At 38.1% G+C, this 17,173-nt stretch overlaps 1 protein-coding gene across 9 annotated transcripts in view; it reads left to right on the forward strand.

The window, feature by feature from the left end:
* Window positions 1-17,173, forward strand: part of VPS41 (VPS41 subunit of HOPS complex) — a 210,074-nt gene that overhangs the window by 160,478 nt on the left and 32,423 nt on the right. For all 9 annotated transcript variants that reach the window (XM_060414804.1, XM_012177008.5, XM_060414805.1 and 6 more), the window contains 7 exons: window positions 1,322-1,419; window positions 4,780-4,909; window positions 6,553-6,668; window positions 8,105-8,161; window positions 11,067-11,128; window positions 11,955-12,036; window positions 14,060-14,152. In XM_060414804.1, the coding sequence (XP_060270787.1) occupies window positions 1,322-1,419; window positions 4,780-4,909; window positions 6,553-6,668; window positions 8,105-8,161; window positions 11,067-11,128; window positions 11,955-12,036; window positions 14,060-14,152 (638 nt within the window). The remainder of the gene's footprint in view (window positions 1-1,321; window positions 1,420-4,779; window positions 4,910-6,552; window positions 6,669-8,104; window positions 8,162-11,066; window positions 11,129-11,954; window positions 12,037-14,059; window positions 14,153-17,173) is intronic.

Raw genomic sequence — 17,173 nt, forward strand, 5'->3', positions numbered from 1 at the left:
GCACAATTTGGACTTACATCATCTGGTTCTGTTCAGGGCACCCCGACAACCTATGTGATCCAACCAAGGACACAGCTTAAAAATGTTATCCTTTTTCATATTTATGTTGTTAACTGTGTGCATGCTAAGTTACTTCAGTTGTGTCCGACTCTTTGCGGCCCTGTGGACTGTATCCTGCCAGGTTCCTCTGTCCATGGGGTTATCCTGGCAAGAGTACTAGACTGGTTTGCCATTTGCTTCTTCAGGGGATTGTCCCAACCCAGGGATAAAGCCTGCGTCTCTTACATCTCGTGCACTGGCAGGCAAGTTCTTTACCACTAGCGCCACCTGGAAAGAGACATTAACTAGTTTGTTTATTATCCTCAGTTTCATTTTGGTATGAAAATTAAAGTTTGAAAACGGTTGTATAAGGAGTAGGCATTAAAGATAAGCAGAGACAAGTAACACTAAGTGATTTATGAGGAGAATGAAGAGGAGGAAGAACAATTCACTAATCCCTCATTTTATTTGTATTGTGGGTTTATTTCTACTCTGATACCTTTATTTTATACATGGGAAAAATTATATCAGCAGAAATCAAAATGAATTGTCCATGTTCAATTTAACTGCAGTTACAACTTAGATTTCCTGACTCCACGTAGGTGATGCAATAGAAGAAGTAGAACTTCTAAGTTTTAATGACTGACTTTTAAAAGAAAAGAGAAATTTCTTATTTTTTCTGACCTTTATTTAATACTGAAGAATTAGCATCAGTTTCATCATAATGTTATCTGTATCTACACTTTATTTTAGAGTTTAGATTAAATGATTATTGAATGTTAGAGTATTAATAGTTTCAAAATTACAAAGAGCTGTTCTCATGACCATAATACCATGGTAATGCCCTAATTGTAAAAGATTTAAATTTGTGTTTAAATTATTTTAGAAGTATTTTTGTCAGTAATAGTATTTTTTATTTAAAATATTTAATTTTTTAAAATTGTTATTGAAGAATTTAGATTGGATTTTATGGATTTCAAAGTGTCTTCATGGGGCTTAACCCTGTCATTTTTAAACTAACTAGGTAATGTCACTTTTGACCATTCATGCTTACTACTATTGTCGAGTTTGCTTATTGTTTGTAAAAGAGTTTTTCAAGTGTAAGTTCACAGATATCTTTTTCTGGTGCTGATTATCATCAAGAAAGTATGTTTATCTCTGCCCCTTTTATGTTAAATTTCTAAAATGAGTCTATTCTGCGTTCATAGAAGATGTGTTCTTTCCTTTGTATGCTGCTTTCTGCTGCTATTAATGATGAATCTTCTCTCCCTTTTGTTTGCAGTGTCTCAGTTTGAAACTGAATTCTACATCAGTGGACTGGCACCTCTCTGTGATCAGCTTGTTGTGCTTTCCTATGTCAAGGAGGTTTCTGAAAAAACGGTAATTTTTTTCACCTAAAATGCAATGGGAAGTGCAGGTTCATCTGTAGCATTTTCCCCCGGATCATGTTGTCATGAAAGAGCTCAGATCCAGCCTTAGCAGAACTTCCTGACCTATAAAACAAGGGCAGAGAGATTACCCTGCAGACTTAATGTATTTACCTTTCAGAAGCTCTACTCCTTGGTTGCCTTTGTTCCTTTTGCCAAGCAAAAGGGAGTCTCTTTTTTTCTTTTTAATTTTTCTTCGTTTTTTCCATCTTTCCTGGTATTTCAGTCGAAAGGAATGAAGGGTTTCCTCTTGCTGAAAGGCGAAGAAACTAAGCTGACACCGTGCATTAACTGAAATGACAGCGATGAAGTTGATCTGCAGCATCAGCAGGGGTCCCTGTGGTCAGAGTGAATTACCGAGAGGGCAGTCCATTATTTCCTGTGGTCCGGACGTACTTGTTTACTTCCCGGTGGCCTAGTGATTCTGAGTAGCTTGATTCTTGCTTGGAAATTAGATTCTTGCTAAGTCTCAGTTATCAGTGCAAATGATGGTATGAAATGCATAGCTAATAGGAAACAGCAGAGAATCAGCATTTCATTATATATGACTTTGGAATGAAGCCTGTTATAGCGTCCAGTGGAGGGCCCTGCATACTGAGTCTTTCTTTGAAACCTAGGTCGGCTGCATTCCTAGTTTGTCTTTATTGTCAGAGTCCAGGGGTCCTGCTAGGAAGGGGCTAGGGGTGGCTTCAGGGTATAACCAAGGAGAATTTATTGTAAAGGATTTTCTTTTGGATGCTATGTATAAAAGAAACACAATTGATCATCTAGCCCTCTACAGTGAGTGGGTTCCCCTTGTCTGTGTTCTCTCCCTTTTTTTTCCCTTTCAAACAGCAGAGAATAAAATGGGGAGAAAAACCCTGGGAGTCCCAGTTTTGAAGTGGTAGCTGCTCTCCAGCATTCCTCTGAGCGAGCTCTTGCATCAGGAAGCCATCGCTATAGTAACCTGGAGCTCTGGGTGCCCATGTTGCTAGGCAATGGGATGCTGCAGACTTAAGTGAACACTCAAACCTGCTAAAATCAATAGGACTGGCTTCTAGCCCTGTGCAGGACATCAGTTTATTATTATTTTATTTTTATTTTTTTTTAAAGAAAGAAAAGCAGTGGCTCCTGAGGGAGTAAATACAGTGCTTTTTGATGAGGAGTGTGGGGAGGATTGAGAATGTGATTGAAAGATATAAGGAAAGAGGCAGTAAAATGAAAAAGGGAAAGCCTAATAAACCACTGACCAAAAAAAGAAGGAAAGGAAGGAAACCTTTGCTAATAAAAGAGAATATTGGAAAGGAGTAGAACCCAAGAAAGGCCCACCTCAAAGAGCAAATTAGAAAATGGAATTTTTTTCAGAGGAAGAAGTGAACATCTTAGAGATGTTTTAAAAATGTGTGTGTTGGTGTATATAACTCATTTTCTGTACCACCAAAGGACACCTGAAATCCTTCAGCACAGAATGAACTGATAAAACTAAGGCAGAAATAGTAAAGAAGCATGCTTGGGGCCAACTATGCCCTCCCCACTTTTCATATCAAATAGACAGGTTAGATGCAACAGTAAACAAATTTTTTTCTACCAGGCTTAATGTTACTCCAGCATATTTTTCCCATCACATCTTTTACCTTCATGGCTGTCCCCACATGGTTGTAGTGATAGTTACAAGCTCTTCTGTGTTGCTGTATTTTGGGGAGCATCATTCCATTCTCTGTGCATATGGCTTTGCAGTCTCCTATCATTATTTATGGTGCTTGTGACCTATTTCATCTCATTGATATAACCTAATCTATGAAGCTGCTCCCTTAATGTTTGTTTTTTTTTTTTCATTCATTAATAAAGGGCATGTGTGTTAAGAATGGTGCTGCACATGGAGTGTCAAAGATCAACGAGACCAGGGACTTGCGTGGCGGGCCAGTAAGATTAAGACTTCACCTTCCAGTGCAGGGGGTGTGGGTTTGATCCCTGGTCAGGGAAGTAAGATTCCACAGCCAAAAAACCAAAACATAAAAGCAGGGTTGTAACAAATGCAATAAAGACTTAAAAAAAAAAAGTCAACAGGACAAAATTCCTGCTCCCTGGAAGTTCACACATAAGCCAGGGCTGTTTGACCAGTGAACAAAAGTTGTAAGATAGGGAGAATATAGATTTCTCATCCATCACTTTGCTGATGGATTTCTTACATATGAAGGAACTGTTTATATGGTCAGGCAAGGTGGTTTTCTTTTAACATTGTTTGGTTCAATCTTTTTTTCTGTTTTTGATTCTAATTTTGATTTTTTTTTGTTATTGTTAACAGCTGTTAATGTTTTTAAAAATATTCAAATCTTTCAGTTTTTTTTTCCTTTTTGTTGTTTTCATATTAGGATATTTGTCATTTCTCCACAGATCTGATCAATTACATATTCGTTGGGGTTTTTTCTTCCACCAGTTGACCTTTTACAGTTGTTTTTTAAATTTTTGAATGCTTTAAACATATGAGATGCAGTATTAACCTAATGGTTTCTCAGTTAACCTAACAGAATTGATCAAAGGTATCTGTGAGGCTTACTGTTTTATTGGGGGACCTTGGAGATTCAGGGGTAGTTCTGGACTTCTTGCATGCTGTTTCTTTCATCTGTATTCTCTGTACCAGTGCCACACTGCATTAGCTCCTGTTGCTTTGGAAAATAGTCCAAGTATATGTTTCATGCTCCTGTGCTGAATACTCAGAGAGCATGAGCTTTACAGTAAAACAAACTTGATTTCAAATATAGTACCAGTTTTTCCATAAATCCCAGTCTTACCACTTACTTACATAACTTTAACCTCAGTAAATTTTTTGATCCTCAGTTCATTCCTCTGCAAATGAGGAACAACAATACTTCCCAAGGGTGATTTAAGGACTCGGGAGAGTATCTGTGGATAGTCACTTACTAAGCTAGTGGAATTGTCATAGGCCCTCATTAAAGCATATTTTCCCCTTCTATCTTGGTCTAGAACTGCAGTGACCAGAATTGTAATCACTAACCTCATGGGGTTGTCTAAATTGAAATTAATGAAAATTAAATAAAATTCAAAGCTCGGTTTCTCAGTCATAGTCGTCACCTTTCAGATGTTCAGTAGCCAGCCGTGACTGCTGACGTGGTACAGTGCTCCAGTACGATACATACATACAATACATACGAAAGGTCAAAGTAAGCCACTGCTGAAGCTATCCACAGCTGCTGGTGACAAGAACTTATATCTGCCAGGTTTATCAAAGCAAGGCATTTAATTATGGCTACCTAGAATTAATTTGTATCATTTATAGAAATGTAATTCCAATGAGCCTTTCTTCCTCCCCCAGGAAAGAGAATACTGCGCCAGACCCAGATTGGATATCATCCAGCCACTTTCTGAGACTTGTGAAGAGATTTCTTCTGATGCTCTGACCGTGAGGGGCTTTCAGGAAAATGAATGTAGAGATTATCACTTAGGTGAGACAGATCAAGGATCTGACTCATGTGATTTCTTATATTTGTTTTTTCCCCTTCACCTGAGTAGCACAAACAAAAATTTAAATTAAGGTGCTGAAAGGCTCTTAGAGCTAATCTGGACATGTTGAAAATTAAGACGCCAAGGCCCAGAGATGCTGGAGAACTTGCTTGAGTTCCCAGAGCAGAAGGGAGGGGTAGAGATGGAGCCAAGACCAAGGTAAGGAAGCTTTGTGGTCTTTGTTCTTACAGTTGGTCTCCTGTCCTATTTCATGTGACACCTGACTTACAGTGATGTCAAGCAGCTTGGTTCTGTGGTTGCCATATCACTCGGGCATACTCTGGGTTGGCAGAGAAATTGTCCTTCTATGGCTGAATGCTCAGAGCTTGAAAGAGTATATGGTACATACTAGACTTTTGCTATTATTTGTCGAGTAGATGAATGAATACATTTAGTCCCTGCTTGGAAATAAAAGGAGAACCATTACTCTGTAGTCATACCAGGGGCATCTGTATTTTCATTTCAGTTCAGTCGCTCAGTAGTGTCTGACTCTTTGCGACCCCATAGACTGCAGCATACTAGGCTTCCCTGTCCATCACCAACTCCCAGAGCCTGCTCAAACTCATGTCTAATGAGTTGGTGATGCCATCCAACCATCTCATCCTCTGTCTTCAGTCTTTCCCAGCATCAGGGTCTTTTGGTGTCACTCTTTTCTTGAAAAATACATTGATGAAAAAATAGAACAGCTTTGGCTGTTGAGACCATCTTTCCTTCTTTAAAAACAACATGTTTTGAGAGTATTATCAGTTATTTTGGTCAAGAGACAAATGAAGAAATATTCTGTATCTGAGTTTTCTTATATGAAGCCCTTGATCAACTGGGAAATGGGAGTGTCTGTTCTGGCCTTAGAAAAAAGCAAATATGACTCACAGGAGAATGCATCCAGTCGAGGTATTTTTCCTTAGAGCAAACTTGGCTGCACACTTAGAAACCCTTCCGAACAGATTTTATAATTGAATTCTGCAGGAAACCCTTACCATCGGCATTGTGCGCAACATGCTGCAGTGATAGATGATGTCCCCAGGCCTTGGGGCATCTGTCATTTATGCTTTAGATGGCCTTGACCTTGATGAGGAGGAAACATTTATCGCCAACTGTAGGGCGTAATTGTTCTGTAAAAATAGAACAGTGCTGTAAATGCCCATCAATAAAGTTTATATACAGTAGATAAATTATATATAATAGACACCAAAAATTTTCAGCACTTTCAACTGAGGTCAGAATGTTAATTATGAAACGTGATTTTTAAGCCCTCCTTATTTTTTTAAAGATTTTTTGGTATTTCCTCCTCCCTTCCTTCTCTTCTTTCCTTCCTCCTCCTCTTCCTTCCTTCCTCCTTCTCTTCCTTCTTTTTTCTTTCAAATTGTTTTGCATGTAAATATTTTTTAAAACACTGGAATAGATTCTGACATTCTCACCTCTAGTCTGCCACCCTCTTCAATCACAGCCAGACACATTCATTTCAAAGGTAGGAGAGTTTTCTACTCACTCTTAAAGTTGGGTAGTCTAACCAAGTCCTCCAGACCACTGCCAAGGTTTCTCCTATTGAGTCAGCCAAGTTGTTCGTCTCTTCTCTCATTTCTAGAGTACTCGGAAGGGGAGTCACTCTTTTACATCGTGAGTCCAAGGGATGTTGTTGTAGCGAAGGAACGAGACCAAGATGACCACATCGACTGGCTTCTTGAAAAGAAGAAATATGAAGTAGTTTTGCTTTTACTTTTTTCAAAGTATTGACAGATCAGTAACATAAAGAGGATAAAAGCATTTTTTGTAATAAATCTTTCATGTTGGTCAACTAGAATGCTCTAAGCTAATAATACGTGGGAGGCTGATAACTTTACACTGTGGTTTTCAGAAATTAGAGGGAATAAAGATGGCAGGAAGGTGGACTGGCTTTACTGTTCACTGAAGGAAGAGTTGGCTACGGAGGGAGGGGGTAGGTTAAATCCAGCCTACTGATGTGTTTCTTTGGTAGTTTTTCAAGGAAAATAAAATTGAGCTAGTATTTCAAGATCAACTATTTGAATATTTTAGTGACATAATTTATCTTGTGCTTAGTTCATTTATATTGTGCTTAGTTCATATGTAGAAGTAAAGCTATCAAATTATACTCATTTAGGATGGTTCGAACTGCCTTTTTAGATAAAATGATGTTGTCCACTTCATTGAGTATTGGGTCAGACTAGTTTGAGTAGATAATGTCCCATCATGAATTTTTTTTTTAAAAAAAGGAAAACATTATTTTAATAGCCACAAAAGTACTGTTGTGGTGGTTTAGTAAGGGAAGCTCTCTGGAGAGGCTTATCTGCTAGTTAGCTAAAAAACAAAAAATAGTCCATTTATCTGGTGCTTCAGGTTTGTAACCACCTGACATGATTTGAAAAGAAATGTTTTTATTGAATAATATATAAACTCTTTGGAATCCAAGTATTGATACCAAGTATTGATACCAGTTGATAATATATAAACTCTTTGGAGTCCAAGTATTGATACTCCATATATTGTATTGGAGTATTGATACTTTATTGTTATTGATATTTAAAGGTTTAAATATCAACCTTTATTACCTTGATAGCTTTGAATCCAGTAGCTTCTTAAAGAAATAAATTAGGGTTTCAAACAGTTGTGGTAAACTAATCATTGTAAACTTAATAAAATAAAAATAGAATCAGAGATTTTCAAAATCTTATTGTAGTTATACCCATGTGTATATATATAGGCTACTTTTTATGTTTCATAAAGGAAAAGTGCCCCTTGGTTAATACACGTCAAACAGATTTAGAATGACAGATGGATGTTTTGTTGTTGTTCTTTGAACCTAGGAGATTTTGTTGTATTTTAATTTGTGTTTGAAATGTGATTCCAGTATCCTAATGTGGAAATGAATTCACTTGGAAATAAGAGAAGTCTTCATTTTGGTTGATTGCTTTTGTTTCAGTTTGAATTCAGTGAGGTTCACTCAACCATAACATTAAAAATTCCTGTGCTTGAAGCAAAGGCCATGGGAAAGCGGGGCTTATTTATGTAGCCCATAACTTTAAAACATAATAAATATACTGTTTACAACCTCAATATCTTTCTCTCCTACCCACTCCCGTTTTTCCTCCTCCTCCTTTGTCATGCTTTTGTAAACACAGGAAGCTTTGATGGCAGCTGAAATTAGCCAAAAGAACATTAAAAGACATAAGATTCTGGTAAGTATATAATTTTATTATTTGAAATATAACTTTACCTTTCAATAAGTTACGAGACTGCAAGTAATTTGAGAAGAACAGATTCTTCCTACATTTTGAGAAGTTATTTCCCTTGAATTCTCTAGCCTGTGAGGTTGAAATATTTCATTTTATTAGATCAGTTTCTGCTTGTAAACAAGAAACTTGAACACCTGCTAGGAGGCAGTCTTAGGTAATTTGGAAACTGGATTTATAAATACCCTTTAAATACGAAGCTTTCCAGTTATATGTGACAAAGTTACTTTAAATCATAGGTAAAATCACATTATCATGAAATTTATCAAGAGAGTAGTTTCATAAAGCTAGATTGCTTCCATGTCTCCATAAGAACAGACCCAATTTATTTTGTTATGGTGATTAATCTAGGACATCAGATACATTTTTATTACATTTTGGACTCTGGAAAAATATTGTGAATAAAAGACCATTTCTTTGTTAACTGTGACTATGAATGTGCAGATGGAAAGCCAGAAAAGAAATGGTACTCTCTGAGTGTGAAAGATCGCTAGAGATAATCTAGCCCAGGACCCTGGTTGACAAATGCAGATTAGAACATTAGTCTTTTGTGGCTGTTTGGGTTCCAATGCGAATTCCTTCTGCCCGCACTTTCCCACCTTAAAATTCTTCAAAATAGTCTAATTCTCAAAGAGTATACAAAGGAAATAACTCAGGAACTTATTCATTGAAAATTGTAGAGAATAAGGAAGAATTATCTAGAAATGGAGTAGTCCTACCAGTGCAAGAGTATATTAAAGTAAGCAGGTCAAAACTAAGACGAGCTCAGCTAGTCAGCTGTACGCTGGATTTGGTAACATGAAAGTGACAAGTACATTTTCTGTACATGTATTATTTATTCTTGACATGCTTGGCAGAGTGAAAGTGAATAGGAGATGATGAAGTCGAGTAGAATAGAAACTATTAGGCTGGCTGCAAAGTGGAAAAGATTCAAGACTGCAGGTGGGGACTATGACATCATGGGCGGGTTTTTGGTAGTCCTGGGTATTTTGTGTAAGAGAGACATTTAACATGCTTATGATAAGGGGAAAGAGATAAAATCAGGTTAAGGTTAAAGGAACACAGGCAACAAAGGTTGGAGAAATTGACTCTGCAAAGGAGGCATCTCTTCTCTGAACCTGTAGACTCACTATAGATAGTGTGATCTGTGATTTTCAGAGAAATAAAGTTAGTCACTCTTTCTTTATCCTGTAGTTCCAACAGATTTGGAATATGATTTCCTACCTAGTCGTCCTTAAAGTAAAATTGAATCAACTAAGAACTTTGGGTATTTCCCCTCACTCTTGAAATGGGCATGTCCTCTACATTAATCATGCCTGGATATTTCCTTCCTAGGACAAGGCAAGCAGAGAGAAATGGGCTTCTACCATTTCTGCCATCTAGGAAGAAGTTCCACAAAAGATTTTTTTGTATGTAAAGTAGAACTTAAAAATCTAAGTTTTTTTCTTTTATTTTTTTACATATATTGAGTTAAGCTTCTAATGCAGATGCTTTTGCATGGAGCTAATCTTTCATAAGGGTCATAAGAGGTCCCCTGTATCTGTGACACAGGCCACCCGAAATCCTCTCAGAACCAAAGTAGACTAAGTGAATGAGCATGAGTCCTGGGAAGCCAGTCAGTTCACTGCTTTGAGGCTATTTCCTCATCAGAAAACGTGTGGGTTTGAATGTCCTGTTTTTCATTTTCACGTTGATGTGAAGTTGAATATTTCCCTTTTGAGTGGTGTCCTGTCGTTTCTTTTCTCTTACAGCGTATCCTCAGAGATGTAGAAGAGACAGATAACTCATATTTTACAAATGAAAGCACAAGAAACAAGTTTATATCTAGTGATAACATGAAATTAGATTGTGTTTCTCATATCAGAGATTTCTTTTGTAGGACACTTTTTAGAAGAGGGCAGGTTAGGAGCCATTAAAGTAGCAACTTTTAAAAAATTATGAATTCTAAAATTTGTGAAAATACAAGCATATTTAAATATGACTGAGAAAGAAATGAGCATAATTACATAAAGCAAACTGAGGTATAGTGTGGATAGGTTCTCGTCAGCAGTGCTAATAGGACCCAGTGTCATGGCTCACTCAGGAACTGAGACCCAATTTTCCGTCAGTTCAGTTCAGTTGCTCAGTCGTGTCTGACTCTTTGCGACCCCATGAACCACAGCACGCCAGGCCTCCAGTCCATCACCAGCTCCCAGAGTCCACCCAAACCCATGTCCATTGAGTAGGTGATGCCATCCAACCATTTCATCCTCTGTTGTCCCCTTCTCCTCCTGCTCTCAAATCTTTCCCAGCATCAGGGTCTTTCCAAATGAGTCAGTTCGCATCAGAAGGCCAAAGTATTGGAGTTTCAACATCAGTCTTTCCAGTGAACACCCAGGACTGATCTCCTTTAGGATGGACTGGTTGGATCTCCTTGCAGTCCAAGCGACTCTCAAGAGTCTTCTTCAAAACCACAATTCAAAGGCATCAATTCTTCGGTGCTCAGCTTTCTTTATAGTCCAACTCTCATATCCATACATGACTACTGGAAAAACCATAGCCTTGACTAGACGGACCTTTGTTGGCAAAGTAATGTCTCTGCTTTTGAATATGCTGTCTAGGTTGGTCATAACTTTTCTTGCAAGGAGTAAGCGTCTTTTAATTTCATGGCTGCAGTCTCCATCTGCAGTGATTTTGGAGCCCAGAAAAATAAAGTCAGCCACTGTTTCTACTGTTTCCCCATCTATTTCCCATGAAGTGATGGGACCGGATGCCATGATCTTAGTTTTCTGAATGTTGAGCTTTAAGGCAACTTTTTCACTCTCCATGTGTTCCTGTTAACTAGGAAATTCCTTCGTTTCATTTTCCCTAGGACATCGGCTTGGCGTATATAAACCATCTGGTGGCAAGAGGAGAGTATGATATAGCAGCACGGTAATCAGGATGTTTTCACAACTATTTGTTAATATAAATAGAATTGAGCCATATTAGCAATACAAATAAGTCATTTTTTACAACTTATTTTTTTTACATTTTTCTAATGGGTAATTTTGAATAGTAATAGTTTTAATCATAGAATGAATTGATACATGTTATTTACCCACCTACTGTCTCGTTTTTACCAAATGAAAAATATTTTTCTCAACAAAAGAGGTGTCAAAAAACATGAACAGTCTGAGATTTTACCAATTTTATAAGGCAGCCTGGAAAGATAGTCTTCAGGCCCACATTTTTGTCCCCTGATTTAGGGAAATGTGTTTCTTTGATGTGTAAATCAAAGTTTTATTCATACATAAACATTTTTTTCCACATTATGCACTGAGGTAGAATTCTGATGTTCTAAAGCCTGATTTTGTAGTCCATTATTTAAAGCCAGTAAAGATTTGGTTTAAATGGATACTTATAGGTATGATGATATTTCTTTAGGGCATAAAGGGTCCCCAAACTAGTAGCGTTCATCTGGTTAAGTAGGAAACAGAACAGAAAAATCATTGGGAAAACCCTTATCAAAGTCTCCTGAAAGGGGTTCATCTTTATGTATAAGTATTTTGTATTTTCTTGATTTCCATCAACTCACATGCAGTCAAGTGAGTACCAGTAATAAATACCTTTATGTTCATTGGCACTTGAGATGAAAATTTGTCAAAACTCTGGGATAAGAGATTTATCTAAACCACTAGGGGAAATGACTGCTTATTCTGTCTCTGTTTATTTTCTTTATTTATACTGTCTTTCTCCCTGGGATGTTTTTTACAACCAGCAAATGCCAGAAAATTCTTGGGAAAAATGCAGCACTCTGGGAATACGAAGTTTATAAATTTAAAGAAATTGGACAGCTTAAGGTAAGCAAACTTGTATATTAATATTGAGGGCTTCCCAGGCAGCTCAGCGGAAAAGACTCTACCTGCCAGTGCAGGAGACTCGGGTTCTATCTCTGGATTTGAAAAATTCCCTGCCGGAGGAAATGGCAACCCACTGCAGTATTCTTGCCTAGCAAATTCTGTGGACAGAGGAGCTTGGCAGGCTACAGTCCATGGGGTCGCAAAAGAGTCAGACATGACTTAGTGACTAAACAACAATGACAACAATATTAATATTGAAATGGAAATAAAATTAAGACAGTAGTAATCAGCTCTTTATTGGGAAGCGAGTACCATTTCACTAGAAAGAAAAACTGTTAGAAATTAGTTACAAAACAGAAGCCTGGTTCATATTTTATGTGCATAAAATATATACATATATATTACATGTACGATATGTTCACTTTCTTATCTCCCTCCAATTCCCTCGGTGTTCAGATGAAGTTTTAATGTTCTTTTTAATGAGTATGGAAAACAGGTATGGTCTAATCATAGTAGATTATACACAGAAGGCTTTTTTCACATGTACTGAATAATTAATGAATTTTCCAGTATTTTACTTACTGGAAGATAAATGAAACATTTTGACCAGGTAGCTCCAACAAATAATTTTGATAATTTCATTTCTTTAATCTTTCAATTTAGTGTGCAACATCCAAACTAATCAGTAAAGTGTTCCTGTGCCTGTAGGTATGTGTGAAACATTTTCACTTTTCAGTTTTTGTGAGCCTTTACAAGTGCTCTCCTAGAATTATGAGTATGCTTTTAAAAACTGCAGTTGTTCAGCTGGCCACATGTAACTTACCTCCTCCTTCTGTTTAATTGCCAATCCTTGTCAGTCTCACATCATCAGTATTGATTGGGCCTTTCCTCCCCCTCTAGTACCACTCACTGTCTTAACTCCCACCTGAGATCTTACAAGGGCCTTCTTGTAGATCTGTGGGCAACCCTAACCCAGAGTGAACATGTTAGTTGCTCAGTCATGTCCTATCCTTTGTGAGAGCCCGTGGTCTCACAAACCTACAAGACTCCTCTGTCCAGGCAAGAATACTGGGGTGGGTAGCCATTTTCTTCTCCAGGGGATCTTCCTGACCCAGGGATCAAACCCAAGTCTTCTGCATTGCAGGCAGATTTTTCACCACTGAGCCATAGGGGAAGCCCAACCTGGAATTAGCTATTTGAAAAAATAGGCATGTTGCTCTTATCCCCTCCTGCTGAAAGTATCAAATCCAGATTTCCTTTCATGACCCCCTCTCAGCTTTCTCTCGAGCCTCGTCTCCAAACCATGCTGACCTCCCCACATGCATAGTGGGTGCTCATGGTTCCCTGCCTTTACCCATGCTGTTCCCTCTCCAAGGGTGCCCTTGCCCTTCTCTCTCTGCCTGACAGACTCCTGGCATCGGTCACTTCTGCTTCAGTCTCCAAGATCCACCTCTCCACAGCTTCCTGTTCATCCTTATTTCAAGACACTTAGCATGCAATTGGCTGTTTAGATATCAGCCTATGAAGCTGTGAGCTCCTGGGGACAGTGCCCCAAGCTGTGGGTCCCTAGGACAGAGCATGGTGATTGGTAAGGTGGTGTACTGCGGAGCTACTTTCAAGTGTTTGGAAATTGGAAACTTCTAATACAGCACTAAAAAAGCTAAAAATGCAAGATGTATTTCCCCTTAATTTCAAAACATGAGTAGATATCATGTAACTTCTGTGACATTCTCTCTTATAACTTAGATTTTCATTAATTCATCAAGAAGAGAGAAAGTTTACTTAACAGAGTGAATTTTTTTGATTCAAATTTATTCATACATGTAGACACCCCATATGTACTTTTAAAAATATAAAACGAGCTTATTTGAATCTTTTATCCTTGTAATATTTTTCCAAAGTACTCTATTGCCTTAAAATTTAAAGTAAATGTATACTTTTATACTTGCTGCCTATTGCATGCAGTACAGTTTTACTTTGCTACTTTCTAAAGTTTTTTTTTTTTTCTTTTTTCTTTTCTTAGGCGATTAGTCCTTATTTGCCGAGAGGGGATCCAGTTCTGAAACCACTCATCTATGAAATGATCTTACATGAATTTTTGGAAAGTGATTATGAGGTATGACATTCTAACATGGTCATCTTGTTCTCAGTGGAAAATGTTAAGAAATCTAGAGAAATAGCACAGTGAAGCAGCTGATTTAAAGGCAACAGCTTTGCAGCTTCTGTGTGGTCAATGAAACTGGAGGTACATACACTCTGATGACAATTAAAAACATGTAAACCTTGTTAGAGAAAATGTCTAATCTGTGGACATTCTGAAGATTTATTAAAGCTAGCTTCTTGATAGAGCTAAAGGAAAAGGATCAAGTACCATTTGGGGGTTTTCAGGGATAGAATAACATCTGCTAACCATGCTTCTAACTACCCTGAAGAATGTAAAACTTTCTGAAACTCAGAACTTTGCCAAAGGAGGATCAGAGAAGTCGGAAGGCAGGAAGGAAATTGGAAGTGATCTGTTTGCTTATTGATTAAGGAGAAACCTAGTACTTAAATTGCTTATCTACCATATACTCTGCACTTTTACTTGCCTGTTGTGATGTTATACTCCCAACAACACTATACCTAGTAATATCCAATTTTACAGAGAACTAAAGATTAAAGAGATAACTTGCCCATGGCCATATATAATAAGCATGCCTAGGTTTGAATTCAAATTTGGTGTTTGCATGCACCCAAAATGGACTTTTTTTTTTCCAGCCACGTCATATGGCTCACAAGATCTTAATTCCCCAACCAGGAATCAGGCCATCAGACCTGGGCCCTCAGCAGTAAAAGTGCAAAGTCGTAACCACTAGACCGTCAGAGAAGTCTCCCAAAATGGATTATAATTTTTAAAGTTGTTCCTTTAACACACATTTATTCGGAAAATCTGTTTCATGCCTGCTGTATTCCAGGAATGTGCTAGGCACTCGGCATGCAGGTGTGACTGAAATGATGTGCATTTAGCAGTAGCTCACAGTCTTAGCTGGAGAAGGCAATGGCACCCCACTCCAGTGCTCTTGCCTGGAAAATGCCATGGACGGAGGAGCCTGGTAGGCTGCAGTCTATGGGGTCGCAAAGAGTCGGACACAACTGAGCGACTTCACTTTCACTTTTCACTTTCATGCATTGGAGAAGGAAATGGCAACCCACTCCAGTGTTCTTGCCTGGAGAATCCCAGGGACGGTGGAGCCTGGTGGGCTGCCATCTGTGGGGTCTCACAGAGTTGGACATGACAAGCGACTTAGCAGCAGCAGCAGTATAGTCTCAGTCACACCTAAGCATGTAAACCAGCAGTTCTCAACAAGGGCGGACACCCCGCTCCACCCCCACTCGCCCAGAAATATTTAGTGATGGAGACATTTTTAGTTGTCATAACTGGCAAGTTGGCAACACTGTCATTTAGTAGGTAGAGGCCAGCAAGATGCTGCTAAACATCCTTCAATGCACAGGACAGCTCCCTGTGACAAAGAATTCTGTCCTTAAATGTCAGCAGGACTGAGGTTGACAAACCCCAAAGATAAACAGATAAATTATTACATCATATGCCAGATCCTCTCATAAGGCTCTCCACGAAATGCTGTGGAAAGACTCAGCCTTCTCCTACTTCTGACCAGAGGGAAAGATGAGATTTCTGGTGGGGAGGTTCTAGACAAGGCTGGTAAGTTCTGCTGGGAAGATCCATACCCTGGTAGATTGCAGACCTGGGCTCCTGTTCTCCAGCTTCTGTCCAACCTTCACAGTCTTTCGTAAAAGTGGTGCAATCTTCAGCTCCTACTGATGTTTAGGAGCCTAAGCCAGTGATCTGTTTTCATTTTTGGTACCTCACAGCATGTTACAAGTTGTCCTTGCCTTCACACATTCTGATGTTAAGTTTGAAAATAAGGAAGACTTTATTTACAACTTTCTTCCTTCCCACACGAATGTGCGGAAACTTGCGGAAAGGTTAATATAAATAGAAAGAGGCAATCAGAGAGGGCATGAGAAAAAGAACTGTGTTTTGAGTGCCTGCTTGGGCACTCTTTTAACCAATAACTGAGTCCATTTAAAGAGAAGTAATAATGCAAATACTACTTTCTCACTCTGAGATTATTTTTAGAGCTTAAGATCTAAAGGGACTTTTAAGATTGTAATCCTTTAATAACACAGGGACTTGGTCAGTTACTGTCAGCCAAGTGTTCCTAGATATGTTCAATTCAAGCATTCTGATGCCTGCATCCCCAATGTAATTCTTTTACTGTTTTAAGCCTGTATTTTTATCATAGGGAGGGACTAAGTGCTTTAGTACGAATTAAAATTGAACAAAATATTTCTTTATTAATTGTGCATACTAATGGGACAGAATTTATTCATGTTCTTTTCTAACTAGCATGTGTTCTAGTGTCATGATCCAATCGTCCCTCCCAGCCTGGATCTGCTCCTTTCTAGATCTGTACAGAAGAGTTCATGGTAATGGTGTATGCCATTTATGCTAGGTTCTAACTCATGCAGTCTAGGAGCATGGTTCCTATTTATTTCCTATTCAGTTCAATTCAACACATCTTTAGAACCTACCATGGTCGAAGACTGGGCTGAGTACTTATTTGGATCCAAGAGGAAAATACAGTCCCAGCCTTCAGTGGATTTACAGACTGGGGACACCATATAAAGAAGCTTCAAGTAACTAGGAAATAGGTAAAACAGGCAGAGTAATGTGTTATATGGAAAAATGAGAGGTCATTATTGGCTGTAGTTATTGGAAAAGGTTTCTTCAGTGAAAAAAGACTTGGACTGTTCCTGTTTCTTTGCAATATGTTCTGAGTACCTAGAATAATTGTCATAAATATTCCATCTTTGTACACCTTCCCCCCCAAAAAATAATTGTGAGTGTACTGTGAAAATATGGGAAGAATAATGAACTTTATTTCAAAATACCAAAGCTTAGTATACTTGTCCGCTTTTTAAAGTAATGTAATTTAACAATAAGAAAAGATTTTATTATTTGTGTGACTCTCTTACAATTCATTATTCAACCCTTATTTTTTTCCAGAAACTTTTAAATCCTATATCATTAAAGGTATCTTGTTGATTCATACCTGGAAAACTTTTGACTGTGAGT

Source organism: Ovis aries, chromosome 4 (genome assembly GCF_016772045.2).
Source record: "Ovis aries strain OAR_USU_Benz2616 breed Rambouillet chromosome 4, ARS-UI_Ramb_v3.0, whole genome shotgun sequence".
Classification (NCBI taxonomy): Eukaryota; Metazoa; Chordata; class Mammalia; order Artiodactyla; family Bovidae; genus Ovis; species Ovis aries.